The sequence below is a fragment of the Anthonomus grandis genome, chromosome 3 (genome assembly GCF_022605725.1).
Source record: "Anthonomus grandis grandis chromosome 3, icAntGran1.3, whole genome shotgun sequence".
Lineage (NCBI taxonomy): Eukaryota > Metazoa > Arthropoda > Insecta > Coleoptera > Curculionidae > Anthonomus > Anthonomus grandis.
In genome coordinates, this window is record NC_065548.1 from 37,082,956 (window position 1) to 37,100,178 (window position 17,223).

At 34.0% G+C, this 17,223-nt stretch overlaps 1 protein-coding gene across 3 annotated transcripts in view; it reads right to left on the minus strand.

The window, feature by feature from the left end:
- Nucleotides 1–17,223, minus strand: part of LOC126734084 (N-acetylneuraminate lyase-like) — a 37,586-nt gene that overhangs the window by 14,615 nt on the left and 5,748 nt on the right. For all 3 annotated transcript variants that reach the window (XM_050437594.1, XM_050437593.1, XM_050437595.1), the window contains exons 3-5: nucleotides 13,543–13,749; nucleotides 13,351–13,486; nucleotides 13,117–13,262 (exon numbers count right to left, since the gene is read on the minus strand). In XM_050437594.1, coding sequence (XP_050293551.1) covers nucleotides 13,117–13,262; nucleotides 13,351–13,486; nucleotides 13,543–13,749 — 489 coding nt within the window. The remainder of the gene's footprint in view (nucleotides 1–13,116; nucleotides 13,263–13,350; nucleotides 13,487–13,542; nucleotides 13,750–17,223) is intronic.

A 17,223-nucleotide genomic window follows, 5' to 3' on the forward strand; every position in this document is an offset into this window, starting at 1 on the left:
ATAAAAAATTATGTATTTATTTCGAAAATTAAAGCGTAGCCTTCTACAATGGACTATATATAGGTACCAATAATATGTTCAAAAAGTGTCAGCGATTTAGAGTACATATTTTTTTTAAATCGTGATTTTTATCTAAAAAAATGCAAAATTTTTGGTAATATTCTGTTATTAGTGGTGGTTTTTAATAGTGAAAGCTATCCGATTTATTATTAGTTGCATTGCAATCATTTGAATGATATAAATTTTAGCCACTTATACCGTCTAACCATACTTAAAACTGCATTTTTTTTGTCATTAAGGGTGGTTTTTAAGGGTTTAAGTTTCAAAATATTGATGTGTACTATAATCCCCAATGTAAAACTATATTTATTTTGCATATTTATATGAATTCTAGGTTGTAAAACACCTATTTTCGTTTTATTTGAATTTTAGTGGTTTGTTCTTTCATCCCCTATTTAAAAAGCAAATAATTAGGCATTTAATAAGTTTTTTTTATTTAACTGCCTTTTTATATTTCACTGTTACCGAGTTGAGTGTTACCGTGTTGAGTGTTATGCTGAGTGTTGTTATCACATTATTATGTAAATTTTATTAAATATTTAAAAAATGGGTATATTAACGAAGTTATTATTAATTAAGTGTATGTAATATTAGGTAGGTAGTTTCTTGGTCAGTTAAGAAAAGAGCATGAAAGGAACGTAAAGCTAAGATTTAATTGTGTACATTCTAAAAAACTTAATTTTAAAGCTATCTACCAAGTGTTTTTCTTACAGTTATTTGTTCAAAAGAGATACTTAATAATATTCTTTCAATTTCATTTTAACAATAAAACAAAGTGCCTTTAATTTCAAAAAATTCCATATATTACACGCTGCCCGCCGCGATGTACGAAAATATTCCTTATTAAAAATGTTTCAAACACCCCCCGTATCGTAAAGGATTGCCGTCGAAACTAAATAATGATTTACGACCGCGTAAAAAAGTCGGCACTGTTTAGAAGTCCCTACTTCAAACGGCCGCAAGAGAGTGAACCTACTGTCTTGTTCTTTATACTGTGACAATATTAACAGCGTACTGGGATATTGTTCTGTTCTTGTAGTCATCTCAATTTCACTTTATTGATTAGTTTAATACTTAGTTTGATTTAGTTTAGTTCTATAAGTTATATTCTTAAGTGCATTCAAAGTATCGCTTCTTGCTGCTAATATTTTTTTGTTTTACATAATGAATGTCGAGATTTGCCTTGTTTCCTCGCCTCTCCCTATAATATTTCCTTACTTGTTATTCTTTACTTTTACTACAAACCTGGTACATACCCAAATAATACGTCACACGCAAGTACCGAAAAGACTAACGCGGGGAATCGAGGTGAAAAACACTCGGTACTAGATCGTCTTACTGTTAATAACCATTTTTACGACCAGTATTCGCGCGGCCTTCCGCAAAACCTCTTGTGTTATCCTGATCTTGACTGACCCCTAGGTAAGTCTTTTTACTGTTAATTTAATTCAATCATTTTTATATTTTTCGTGCTAAGTCAGCAGGCTGTGGTGTAAAACCGTCCAAAGGTACATGAACCATCGCAACCTATAAATTTTACAGTCTATAGGGCCTCAATTGATTAGAACCCTTTTCTAATCAATGGCAACCTTCTAAACATGGTCCTTCGAGCCGGATAGTGCCCCTTTCTAAATTGCTTGTATTAATTTCAAAAAAAAAAAAAAACTTTGGACGATTTTCTGTACTTCAGTTTGCTCACCATATATACTTTGAGTGCTACTTCATGAATACGATTTAGTTTTACTATTAATTTGCATAATTTGAAATACGATTTTGCCTAAAACTTTTGAAAGTTATACGATAAAATTATTATAACCTTTATTTTTACATTTTTACATAATTGCTACTACTGTTATTAGAATACTGTTTCCACTAATCGGGAAATCTATATTTGCTTTTATTTGGTTGCATAACCAGTCCAGCTCTACTCTACTATACTTATACTGTACTATACTGTATACAAATATAATATATATATAAAATACTTCTTTCGGCCGCTCCGAGATCAGCTAAATTTAGTTGGGTTTTGTTGCATTCCGTTGCTAAGATAACGTTTGCATTGTATACGCCAAGGCCGGGTTTTTTTTCTTTTGGTGATGAATTTTATTATTTGTGTTTCTTTACCGGGGATTTTCGGAAAGTGATACTTTTAAGTGATCTTTTTTTTTGCTCTTCGTTAAGGTGGAGCCTCTTTTTTATTTTCCATTTATTTCATTCTACGCGTATAGCACAGGGATTCATAAAAGAGGTAACATTTTTACTCTGAGATTTTGGGATTTGGAGTGATTTTGGGGGTTTACAAAAAAAAAAAACCTTACCATGACTTCTTCAGCAAATGATAAGATTTTAAAATCAAAAACCTTGAGGCAAAGTGCAATATCCCAACTCTTTTTGGTGAAAGAGGCTGCGGCATTAGCTCTTGTTGATTCATCGGAATTACTTTCATTTAAAATATGTTACAGAAGCTTGGCAAAAATTAAGAAGGATTTCGAGAAACACCATAATTCCATACTCACTTTACTTGTGGCTTCTCCAGACGAGATTAAGGTTGAGGAAAAAACAGGTTTAGATTTTGTTAAACGTTGCCATGAAATTGATACAATTTTTTATCAACTTTTTGAATTGCCGCTGGAGGAAAATGGTGTCCTGGATACTTCTATCCGCCCTGTTGGTCCTACTTTACAATACTCTCACGAGATTGATCATTTGCCTCGGCTCGATATACCTACTTTTAATGGAGATATAACAACATTTCCCACATTTCATCAAAGCTTTGCTATTATGGTCCATTCCAAACGCAATTTAAGTAATATCGCGAAGTTTAATTTTTTATTAGGTGCCCTAAAGGGACAACCTCGTGATCTCATTGCTGATATTTTAATCACTAATGAAAATTATCCTATTGCATACAACACCATAATAGAAAGATACAGTAATAGACCCCTTCAGGCCTTTACTTATTGGAAATTAATTGAAGAATGCCCGCGCATGTCTTCTGATAGTGCATTTTCTTTAAGAAATTTATTAGATACTTTTAACAAAAATTTATGTGCTCTTAAAAATTTAAAATTTGAAATTGATCAATGGGATTTTGTTCTTGTTTATATGCTGCTTAATAGATTAGATCCTTTAACAAGAAAGGCCTTTGAACAGTTTCACGCGTCTAATGACGTACCGAAATATGAGGCAGTCAAGCATTTTTTGCAAAGGCAATGCATTGCACTTGAGTCAATTTAATACGAATCTAACTCTCAAGAAAATTCTAAACCCTCGATTTCTAGACAAAATTTCTCAAATAATAATGTTCGTAATTCACAAAACTCCTTTAATGTAAATAAACCAAAATACCGTTCTGCTTTATTCACAAACAGCCAGAAATCAAATTTTAATTCTATATGTTTTCTTTGCAAAGGCTCTCACATAATTTATAGATGCCCGTCATTCCTTTCTAAAACAACAAGGGATCGATTTGATTTCATAAAAACCCAAAAGGCTTGTGTAAATTGTCTTGCAAGTGCTCACACTGTAAGTCGGTGCACATCTGAAAAACGGTGTCGCAATTGCAATCAAGAGCATCATACCTTACTGTGTTTTAAATCAAACAATGAAAAGTTTAACATTAATAAGAATTTAAATTCAAATTTGCCGGTCGAGGGAACTAGGAATCTTGAAAGTCCAATGCCATCTACTTCTAAAGCTTCTACTGTGGGTGTACTAATAAATGATCGGGAAGTTTTGCTTGCTACTGTGTTAGTAAAAATTAAAGATGCCTTTGATCAATGGCATACCTTTAGAGCCGTTCTTGACGGTGGAGCTCAGTCCAGTTTTATTTCTAAAAATTGTGCTAATAAATTACATTTATCCAAATTTAATATATCTATGTCCCTGCATGGTCTTAATTCTATGTATGCTACTGCCAAAAAGGGCGTGCATTGTATAATTTCATCAATTTACAATTCAAGTCATACCCTTTCACTTGATGCCGTTATTTTGGATAAAATATGCGACGATTTACCTTCTGTTTCCTTTTCAAAAGAAAACTTTACTTTTCCTTCGGATTTGCAATTGGCGGACCCTTACTTTTATAAAAATTCTCAAATCGATCTTTTGCTTGGAAATGATATTTTTCCATATATTTTACAAGATGGTAAAATTGATGACGGTCCAGATAAACCAGTATGCATTAAAACTTACTTTGGGTGGACTAAAACTGGCAAAACTTCCTATGAAAAACCAAATAAAACGATAAATACGTTTTTTACCACATGTAGTACTAATAATTTAAATCAAACACTACAAAATTTTTGGCAAATTGAAGAAGTACCAGAGATTCATGCCCAATCTAAGGATGATGAATATTGTGAAAACTACTTTTTAAACACAACTTACAGAACCGAATCGGGACGTTACGTAGTTTCTTTGCCCTTTAAAATAACAGCCCCTGATTTTGGTGATACTTACAGTGTGGCTTTACGTAGATTTTTATCTCTTGAAAAACGGTTCTTACAAGACAAAGACTTTCATGCTTCTTACTCAGACGTAATTAAAGATTATTTAGATAATAATCATTTACAAGAAGTTACTAAACCCTTTTGTTCCGAAATTTCTAATTATTTTTATATAAGTCACCATGCAGTTTTTAAAAAGGATTCGACAAGTACACCCCTGCGTGTAGTTTTCGACGCTAGCAGTTGTGCCAGCAATAAATTATCTTTGAATAAAGCTTTGCATACGGGACCAAAATTGCAACAAGATTTACTTAGTCTTTTGCTTAATTTTAGATTGCATAAATATACCTTTACTTGTGATTTAAAACAAATGTTCAGAAACATTTTACTGAATCCGAAGGATCGTAATTACCAGAGAATTCTTTGGCGTTTTTCTCCCAATGAGCCTATTTTACACTACCAATTGGATACTGTTACTTTTGGAGTAGTTTGCAGCCCATTTTTAGCCATCCGCACCCTTCTTATGTTAGCAGATGATTATAAAGATCTTCCTTTAGCGTCAGACATTCTTAAGTCATCAAGTTACGTGGATGATTTAAACGGGGGTGGAAGTAGCCCTGAGGAATTAATTGCTATAAAAAATCAATTGGTTGAACTTTTGTCTAGGGGTGGGTTCGAGGCACGAAAATGGGCCAGTAACTGTCCTTTGCTACTCAAAACTTTACCTAAAACACATGTTGCCCAAGACATTTCGTTCGATCAGGAAGAAAATATAACTTTAAAAATTTTGGGTCTAAAATGGAATCCTATTCGAGATTCATTTTTCTATAAAGTCGTTATCGATGATACGGGATGTACAAAACGTACTCTACTCAGTCACTGTGCTAGGGTGTTTGACCCTTGTGGCTATCTTACCCCTATTACAATTTCTATTAAATTACTAATAAAATCTCTTTGGATTGCTGGTATTGATTGGGACGAAAGACCACCCTCTGACATTATTACTAAATGGAATAAGTTTAAGACGGAATTAAATAATTTGCATTTGGTTGAAATTCCACGTCAAGTAGATGTTACTGAGTCTAAATCACACGAATTGTTTGGTTTTTGCGATGCGTCGGAACGTGCTTATTGTGCTGTCGTATATATTCGTGTATTTTTCTGCCGAGAATTTCTTTATAAAACCTACCTTGTCTGTGCCAAATCTAAAGTAAGCCCTCTAAAGGTAGTAACTTTAGCGCGACTTGAGTTACTTGGCGCTGTTTTGCTTAGCAAATTAATGCATTATGTTTTGAATATTTTCTCACATAAAATTAAATTTACCAACATATTTTCATTTACTGATAGTTCCGTTGCCTTAACATGGATTAAAAGTTCTCCTCACCATTGGCAAACGTTTGTAAGCAACCGCGTTTCTTATATTCAAGAAAAATTGCCACCCGAATATTGGCACCATGTTCCCTCTGAACTGAATCCAGCCGACTGTGGAAGTAGAGGTTTATGTGTCTCTGAGCTCGCAGATTTTTCTCTTTGGTGGAACGGGCCCAGTTTTTTATTACAAAACAGAGAGGAATGGTCATTTACAAAATTTGAAATTCCTAGTATCGATTCTTTTAATTTTGAGAAGAGAAAGACTGTTTTAAATACTTTAATAACACAGCAATCTCCTCATTTTATTGAATCTTTAATTGATAAATATAATTCCTTGCCAAAGATTAAAAGAATTGTAGCTTATATTTTGCGGGCTTCTAAGAATTTCCAGTCCTTTAAAATTAAAGCGACAGTTTTAAATACTTCTTATCTTACTTTATCAGAATTAAATAATGCTCTTTACTTACTTATAAAATTCATCCAAAATCTCTATTTTACTGAAGAGATTACATTGCTTAGACATAATAAACGTATTTCGAAAAGTCTTCAGAAATTAAGACCTTTTTTAGATAAAGAGGGCTACTTGAGGGTTGGTGGTAGACTCCATAACTCCGATTTGTCGTACGATAAAAGATTTCCCTTGCTTTTACCAGGTAATTGTAAATTTACGTCCTTACTTATAAACGAATTACATCTTAATTACTTACATTGTGGTATACAAACCACATTAAATTTGCTATTTCAAAACTACTGGATAATCTCAGCAAAGAGAATAGTTCGTAAAGTAATCATATAACCCGAAAACCGAAACCATATCAACCCCCTATGGGTAATTTACCTAAGTTCAGGGTATCCGCAAATTCCAAAGCTTTTATTAACTGCGGCCTGGACTTGTGTGGACCGTTTCCAATTACTATTGGCCGATTAAGGGATGCTAAAGTGCATAAAGCATACGTATGCTTATTTATTTGCACTAGTACAAAAGGTGTTCATTTGGAGTTGCTATCGGACCTTAGTGCAGAGGCTTTTTTGGCGGGACTTCGCAGATTTGTTGCACGGCGCGGAAAAGTACTTAACTTATATTCAGATTGCGGTACAAATTTTATTGCTAGTGAAAAATACTTACGTCAAATATTTTTAAAATCTGCCGAAGTTGAACCAATTACGTGGCATTTTAATCCCCCCTCTGCCCCCCATATGGGTGGTATATGGGAAGCAAATATTAAGTCCATTAAAACTCCCTTAGTACGGGTAGTAGGAACTCAGATACTCACATATGAAGAGTTTAATACGGTAATTATACAAATCGAAGCGGTACTTAATTCAAGACCACTTTCCCCTATAAGTTCAGACCCATCAGACTTATTGCCACTTACTCCTGGACATTTTTTGACCCTACAACCCTTAACTGTTCTTCCCGATCCGGACTTTACTAACACAAATATTAATCGCCTTACGCGTTGGCAGCTTTTACTTAGACTGCATCGTGATTTTTGGAGGCGGTGGCATTGTGAATATCTACATACTTTGCAACGAAGAGCCAAATGGCATAATGCAATAGGTAGAGTAGAGCCGGGTACTATGGTAGCTATTAAAGATGATAATTCGGCGCCTTTACACTGGATTCTTGGTCGAATCGCGGAAGTTACTTTGGGCAAGGACGGGGTTCCTAGAGTGGCAACAGTACGAACAGCCAAAGGTATACTTAAAAGACCTTTGGTAAAATTGTGCCCACTTCCAAACCAATAATTTATTTATTGTTTCATGAAAACCCCTTGGTTTTCATGGGCGCGGGAATGTTCTGTTCTTGTAGTCATCTCAATTTCACTTTATTGATTAGTTTAATACTTAGTTTAATACTTACTTTTCTATAAGTTATATTCTTAAGTGCATTCAAAGTATCGCTTCTTGCTGCTAATATTTTTTTGTTTTACATAATGAATGTCGAGATTTGCCTTGTTTCCTCGCCTCTCCCTATAATATTTCCTTACTTGTTATTCTTTACTTTTACTACAAACCTGGTACATACCCAAATAATACGTCACACGCAAGTACCGAAAAGACTAACGCGGGGAATCGAGGTGAAAAACACTCGGTACTAGATCGTCTTACTGTTAATAACCATTTTTACGACCAGTATTCGCGCGGCCTTCCGCAAAACCTCTTGTGTTATCCTGATCTTGACTGACCCCTAGGTAAGTCTTTTTACTGTTAATTTAATTCAATCATTTTTATATTTTTCGTGCTAAGTCAGCAGGCTGTGGTGTAAAACCGTCCAAAGGTACATGAACCATCGCAACCTATAAATTTTACAGTCTATAGGGCCTCAATTGATTAGAACCCTTTTCTAATCAATGGCAACCTTCTAAACAGATATATTGAAGGAAATCCTCATGTTAGCATAAGAGCCTTATCCCTTGAATTAGGCATATCAAGAACAACGATTCAAAATATTTTGAAGGACAATAGGTAAATTCTAATAGCCATCGCCATATATGGATTTATTAAGCTTTTTTTTTAATATATTTATAGAATGCACCCATATCATGTTAATTTACATCAGGCATTGGAAGAAGCAGACTTTGACCGTAGGTTGGACTATTGCCATTGGATATTAGGCATGATACGCGAGGACAGAGATTTTTTATTTAAAATTCCTTGGACCGATGAAGCCACATTTAATAGTGACGGTAGAGTCAACCTGCATAACATGCATTATTGGTCTGCAGAAAATCCGCATTGGTTGCGTGAAGTTCAGCACCAAGGGCGCTGGAGTTTAAATGTGTGGTGTGGTATACTTGGAGGCAACATTATTGGACCATATTTTTTTGAGCAATCTCTAAATGGCAATGTTTTTTTCGACTTTTTGGTAAATCAATTACCGTTGTTGCGGGAAGATGTGCCACTGGAAGTCCGGCAAAATTTGTTTTTGCAGTTGGATGATTGTCCAGCACATTTTGCTAGGAATGTGCGAGAGCATATTAATAAAATTTTTCAACAGCGGTGTATTGGAAGAGGAAGCCTGTTTCCATGGCCTCCGCGATCCCCAGACTTAACCTGTCTTGATTTCTATTTATGGGGGCGGTTAAAGGACATTGTATTTCAGACTCAGCCTACGACTAGAGAAGATATGAAAAACCGCATTCGTAATGCAATACATACCATACCGAGAGCCGAAATTGAAGCTGCAGTTCTATCTACCCATGAGAGGCTTCAGCAATGCATAGAGCGTGATGGTCAGCATTTCGAGCATTTACGGGGGCATTAAAACCCTTTCTTTTTAAAATCGGTCCTTTATAGGCCACAACTTACATTATAAAAGAAATTCGAAATAAATTATTTTGTAGTTTTTATAAATATTAAGGGATTTCCATATAAAATTTTCTTTGGCCTAAATTTTAGGTTAGGATGAAGATATTAAGATGCGGTTTCCGCAAGCATATTTAGGCGTCATTAAGCTATTTTTTTGTATAAAAAAATTTATACCATTGCATTTAAGTTTTTTGAGAAAATTAGTCATTTGTGTCAGAAAGCCGAAAAAAGCCCTCTAGCGGCGAGATGTAAAACTAAAAAAACATGAAATATAATAATATTCGTAGCTTAATAATAGCTCTTTTCAACTAGCCCAAGTTTGATAAAATCGGCTAAGGCGTTTTTGGTATTCAGGGTGTGTTTTAAGCCAACTTTTGAACACCCCCCACCACTTTATTTTTAGAGATACAGCAAAACTATTCAAATAAAAAAGGTTCGGATTAGTCTCTACTTTAATAATCAGCTATTTTTTTGTTAGGTTAATTCAGCAAAATTTACAGAAACATCAGTTTTCTAGATTCAAGATTGCAGTTGCGCCCCCTAGCGGCCATTTTAGAAACTTGAAAATATTTTCCAGGTCATTCTCTTGGCCATTTTAGTAATAAATTTTTTTATCGCAAGCTTCTACGATGAATAGTTTCCCAGATACAGTACCTCGCATTCTTATTTGGCCACCCTGTACTTACGATATACAGTTTAAAGAGACATGACTTGGGACTTTTGAATTTCAACATACTGAAACCTGCAACTGAGATATGACTGAATTGGGCAATTAATAGAAGGAGCTAATTCTAAGTCTCAATAAGATTCCAGACACTGTCTCACTCTATCAAATTTCAAAATTCTCCATATTTGTATAGATAACATCAACCTGGGACTTTCCATTAATAGCTTCATGGACATATTGACAGAATGAGGTAAGATTACTAAAAGTTGATTTTTTGCGCAAGAACCCATGTTGACGTGAAGTAATGCGACCCGCTATTTCACCAAATAGGCTCTCAAAAATAATCAATTCCAAGACTTTAGAAATAGAGTTCATAATACTAATTGGGCAAGAGTTCTTAATTTCATCTCTATAGCCAGATTTGTATATAGGAATAATTTTGGTAATTTTCTACCTATCTGGATAAATTGAAGTTTGGAGCATAATATTACAAAAATATCCTAGCGCCTTCAAGAAATGATCACGGCAAAATTTTAATACATAAGCTGGAAGTCATCTGGACCAATAGCCTTTTCCCCTTTTGTTCATGGCCCTTAAAATCTCAAACCAGTGGAACACAAAAAAAGGACATGTGTTTAAAAGGCAAGCATGTTAAATCGTTATCATTAATTTACACGCACTTAAAAAACTTGGCGATTCTATCTGCAACCTCTTGAGAACCTGAATAAATCCTGTCCCCAAATGTCATTTACTCCAATGATATCCGCCGAATCTCTCAAACTAAAACATTCTGGGATTTGTTTGTAACGCAGATTTCCGCAATTCCGTCTCTTAGGTAATTGGTGCAGCTTTAATTTTAGTTTTAACAGAAGCTATTGTGGAATGGTATCTGGATTTTCAGTAGAAACATCTGGATTATCTTGATTAAAAATAGAGTTTATTCTTAAGCTTAATATGCTAGTCTTAATGGTAAATCACACTGGGTATTTTTTATTTTTGATATTGATTTACCAAAAATTTCATTAAGTTTAGAATAAAAAGACTCAGTGACAATAGTAACACCAGTAGATACCAAGATTATTCCAATTCTGGGAAGCAAAGAGATTATACATGTAGGCTTTTTCTTATTTTCTAGGCCTTTTTAGAAACTAAATTTAATGTCAATACAATAGTCCAAACAAAATACTGGTTAACAGGTAAGTATTTCCAGTAAAATTTAATATTAAGGTAAGTCTCGCACTAAGGAAGTATCAACATCTTTAATTAAAAATACTGACTTATTTTAATTAAATCACAGAACGTCTTTAGTTGGCTTTTGCGTATTTTAATAATGAATTATCGTTCAATCGACTTACGTCTTTTAGAACAAAAGATACAGAGCTCTGATCTTTTACTCCTGTCTTAAGCACTTCTCTCATCTTCAAATATTATTCGTCATTTAATAATATTGCGTCATGATTATTAACCCACAGAATAGTCGCGTATTGCGCTACTTATCATCGTCTTGTCCTATCAACTCTGTTAACTACTTAATCACTACTACCACTGATCTTTACGTTTACTTCCTGTTTTACAGTCGAAATTATCACCAAAAGGCGATCGTCGGCATTTCTGCGAAAAACGCGGTCTTTTGTTTGTGCTTTTCGGCTTCGCGGTATCGTAGGAAAAAATAAAAGAGTTCGTTTAGAAATATTCTGCGTATTGAAATTAGATATATATGCTTTGTTAAATAATAGAATCCCACATGCATTAGTAAAATATTAGCCTTTCTAAAGTTGAATCTGGTAGTTGAGGTAACCTTGCAATGTCTACCTTTAAAGAAAACAGCTAAAATAGTAATAATGTGATAATCAACGGGAACCAAAGAATTTTCAACACCATCAACCCCAACATCATTAAAAGATGCAATAACAAGATTCAGTAGTACACCAGTAGCTTAGTAAACGTTGCTGATTTGATTTACTTGGAATAAATTGTTAAAAGAATTTTTTTTAAATTTATTTATTGACCTTGTGCTGAGCACATTTAGTCACGAAAATCCTCTATAATTTTTTAGTATTTAAACTAAATCGGACATCACAAACGACCATGCCAAGTCTGGGACTCGAACCCACCGCGCTGCCGGGACCGGCTTAAAAGAAATTAATGACTTGAGGGCATTTAAACAGTCGCTCCCAAACATAGGGCTTACATAACTAGGAAAGTCGCCACTAATAGTAAATTATAAGTATTGTTTACCTACAGGATCTGCCTCAATTTTTTCTACTCCTATCCTTTCTGAAAATAAGTCTGTCCTGAAAGCTAAACTCTGCATTACTAATGGAATCATTCAATCATGTCTCTGACAGTGCAACCAGGTCAAAGTCATTAAGCAGTAAATTACATTTAGATTGGTTTAATTCTGTTTTTATGCCTCTACAATTTTGATAAAATGTTTTAAAATCAGTAGTTAACTGGCAGCTATGTCTCTTAGTTCTTGGTGAAAATTTACACTAGAAGAACTTTATTTAGTAAATAGAGCATCAATAAATAACATCCGCTATGCTATGATCCAACACTCTTATTGAACAGAATCTTCTGAATTCTGAGAATCTGCAATTCCAATGATTTAATAATAAATTTAAAGAAGACCAAATTTATGACAATTAGTCTGATATCTTGAGATATCCTACAAACTAATATGAATTTGGGAATAATTAAATGAAACGACTACTAATCTGAGTAACTTGATATAATACTGACTGGTCAAAAATTCCTACAAACACATATGTGATACAGGGCCAAAGCATCAAGAATCGCACATCAATATTTGTTTATACGAATGTATACCCATACATTACAGCTAACAAGCAAAATATTGGAAAAGTACAACTGTCAGTTGGCCAAGATATAATAGAAATAATTGATCACTATGAATATCTCCTATGTTACCTAAACAGTGAATGGAAATGGAATTGGACCGAAAATACGGATCCACATTGAAAAAGCCAAAAATACATTTATCAAAATTGAACAGCTTCTCACGTGTAGACAACTAAAATTCGTGGTTTAAACATCGTTTAAGAAGCGAGATTGGTATGGAGGAAATACCAGATCCTTACTTTGTACAGCTGTATCCAAAAAACAGATAGCCAGAATGATCCTACCTACCTATTACAAATTACCTAGATCCAGAACCCTCTGCTTTGCTAATAAAAGATTATGATTGACTATCTTTTCAGGCCATGAAAATAAGTAAGATTAATTTAGTTAACTTACCAACTCAATAACACTACGTAAAGGCGCTCCACCAATCTGCACCATAACAAAAATACCATATTCCTTGCATAAAGAACACCAATATTCCAAAACTCTCTTTCTTTCACTTATTGTTAGGGACATACCTTCCCCTAATACGTCATTTACTGCAAAAATTAGATAAATCAATTATTAAAAATATTATTTTATTTATAAATTATTATTAATCAATTAACGTTTAAGACAAGACCTCACCTAGAATCCCTTTAACTCCACATGCTTTTAAAAATTTTACATACGGCTTTAGGAGATCGTAGCATACATCTTTAGGTCTTGATTTAACAAATGGTGTTACTACTGGACAAAGTAAACCTCTAAATTTCATCATTTGCTTAAAATTAAGACAACTTCTTTAAACTGGCTTGAAAATTGTGAAATTATACTAACTTTTTTAATAATTTTTTCTGATGGCGGCTGTGTGGTATTCCGTTTGTGTTTCATCGAAGACATGTGCTTGAACACTTCTGACTTACCACACTTATAGTCCTTTTTGCAAAATTTACAGTAGAAATAGGTCTCACCATGAACACTTTCGGATAGCCACGGTTTGACCGACGGTATTTCCTCCCATTCCCTTTTATATTTTTGCATATACTAAAATAAAATTATATATTTTTTTCCATTTAAGGACTTAACAGGATAAATTAAGAAAAATTAATTGCATTAAAATACTGAAGGTATTTTGATTCCAATAATAATTAAATTATAACAGAATCAGGAATATTCTCCTGTCTGGAACACACTCTCTTTATTGTCAAAGCCAGATTACAAAACTTTTACCTGACTTGCATCGACTGTTTACCTTTGAATTGTTGGATTGAAGGATTTGTAATGTAAGAACCTAAATATACAGGGTGGTACAAAGGCAATTACTGGCAATTCATTGGTTTTTTTAAAAAACACTATTGGACACATCAATTTCTCAATCTCTTACTTTGGTTACATATTTCAACTCTACATTTTCAATATGATTGGCAGTAGTATGATTTCTGACCCCCTTATGATAATTAATAAAACAGCACTTTGACTATCAGCATATCTATCCAAGACTTCTTGTAAAAGAAAATATCTGGTCCCCTTAACAGTAAATTGTTTCTGTCTAAAAGCAATTAAAGATAGTATTTGCAAATAAAGTAAAGAAAATTGAAGAACAATGCCCTCCATGAGGTACCCCTGAGTTAACAATAATTGCTTGAGGCAAAAAAGAACCTATTTTGAGCCTCCTTAAGGAATCTAAATGATATAAATGCAGGTATCAAAAATGTTGGGTCTATATGTGGATCTCAAGCTGAGGTATAATGTCCATATTGATAACCTAGGAAAGAAACTTAGGTCAAATATTTTTCTCCTCAGAAATCTGGAGTGCTATGTTGGGCTGGGGGTGTTGAGGTCTGCATACTATGCCGTTGTCCACTCCATGATGTCATATCGCATGTTGGTGTGGGGAAGGGCATCCTGTGTGGATAGAATCTTTGGCCTTCATAGTAGAGCAGTCAAAATAATCTCGGGCATGAGATATAGGGATGATTGCAAACAGGCTTTTACTCACCATAAAATTGAAACTTTTTATTCAGTGTATATACTGGAAAGTTTGGTCTATATGAAAAAAATGAGCAAAAATATACTATGCATGCTGACATCCACCACCATTAGATAAGGCAGGTAGAAAATTTTGTTGCAACATTTTGCAGACTACTGAACTGCCAGTCTCACCCTGATTATATGGGAATCAAATTATTTAATAAAGTGCCCATAGAAATAAGAATGAAGAGAAAATGCGCTTTATAGTGTAGGTGAGTTTTTGAATTTTAACTTTAGTGTTGTTTTAACCAAGATTTATGTCTATGTTCAGTGCTTTATTTTTAGTTAAGTGTACATAGGTAAGGGTTTTTTTTTAAATTACTTAATTTAGGATAGTATAGCAAAACCATTATTTGTGTATTTGTTTCTTATCCTGTTACTGATTGACGTAAGGAATTTGAATTTGAATCAACTTGATCAAAAGTCTTTGAAAAATCTCCTCTAAGGCATTGATTAGACCACTGTGATATAACAAAAAAATTGTGACTATCCTCCAACCAGAAAAAAGCCTTGTTGATGTGTATTGACTAAATTTTGACACAGCCTTTGATTGATCACTTATCAAGCTATCAAAGAGTTGAGAATAGTGCAGGTAAGAGAAACTGGAGTGAAAAGAAGACGAAAGTTATATTGAAATTGGCAACAAGTGCATAGTTATAAGAGAGACATATGACCAAATCAAAAAGAAGCTGAAAAGGCTTTGCTAAAATGTAAAACAACAGGGGCGGATCCAAGGGGGGGGAAATGAAGGATTCCCCCCCCCCAAAAAACTTTTCGATTCGTACATTTTTATATCGAGCAATTTGCATGAAAAAATTGATGCAACTTTCAAATTTATATATTTGTGAAAATTTAAAAAATTCTTTCCACTCAGACTTCCACTCACTGCTCTTTTAAATTATTAAACTGAATAATGTCACCTAGGAGTGATCAGTGAAGTATTTTCATAAGGTGTAGTTCACTGGCAACATTTTTCGTACTCGCAGTTACACTTAGCTCCATCTGTGAGCTTAGTAAATGACATACTCCTCTACTGTTCCTTGCAGTTTTCCGAGCATTGAAAAATCAGCTGACTGACAAGTGATAAACATATGCATTACTACATTATTTGTTTAATTCAATTATTTGTATTGTGTTGTGAGTGCTCATCATCGGAGATTGACTGCACCACTTGTTGATAAGTACAATAATCTTAAATTTTACTCATTACTTTGCATGTAATATAAGGCGTGTTATGTTTTTTTTCTTTTGTTGTTTTTCTTTTTTTTATACAGCTTTTACGCGTACAATTCTTTGTTAGTTACCTTGTTAATAAAGCTTATTAATATTATTACAATAATTATTTTATTAAGAAACTATCACAAAGCTCTAAGAGTCTCTATATTAATTTCATTGATTATTCTGGAAATATTCTCAAAATACAGCAGTAAAACGCTAGATTAAATTAAACTCCTACTGATCAATTTATTTGCAGACACCTCAACAAAAACCTATTTCGTCTTTCTTTCCTCCTGCGAAGAAAAAAAAGGACAATGAAGATAATGCAAGTGTTCCAATACCATCAACATCACAAAATAATGACGCCTGTTCTATAATTATAAGAGATACTTTACCTGAAAAAACCGATACTTCATCTACAAGCATACCATCTACTTTGAAAACACCAACGCTTCCTGAAACTTCGCAAATTCTAGTCAACGTTTTGAACGATGTAGGTAATTATATTGGGACGAGAATTAATAAGGACGTAACAAAAACTTTACTTGCAAACCCTTGGAAACCACCAGAAGATTATTACTTTCCATTTTCAACAAGAACAGTTTGATGAACAGATTGTGATAAAGAAGTCAAACATTACATCTCACACAAACATTTAGTTCTTCATAAACACTGGGTCGTACTATCTGATGTTATGCAGGGACTTTTTTGTAAATTCTGTCCATGGTTCACGTGTCGCAATGAAGGAGGATATTAATCGAATGTTCCTTTGGGTGCTCTCGTAAGTCGGCCGCTGACAAATTTCAAAAATTTAGTTGGGAAGAATAGCGTTTTAGAAAAACACGCGCAACTTTCCTATCATACGAAGGCGATGGACGCGGGGAAAGCCTTTCTGAAAAACTATCACAATCCCCAGTATGACATTAATCATCTTCTTGACAAGAATTATCTTACAGAAAAACAAAGGAATAGAGAAATACTTTCGCGCTTCGCAGTGGCAACACTTTTTTTGGGCAGGCAAAATGTGTCGTTCCGTGGTCATAGAGATGATGGGCTAATGAAACCAGACGAGCCTCCAATGAAGAATGAGGGGAACTTTCGTGCAACACTTAGGTTGATGATTAATGCAGGTGATACAATTCTAAAGGCTCATCTTGAGAAAGCATCTTCCAGAGCTACTTATATATGCAAGAAAAGCCAAAACCAATTGATCGAGTGCTGCAAAGCTGAAATACTAGAGAAAATTTTGAACAAAGTAACCCAGGCAAA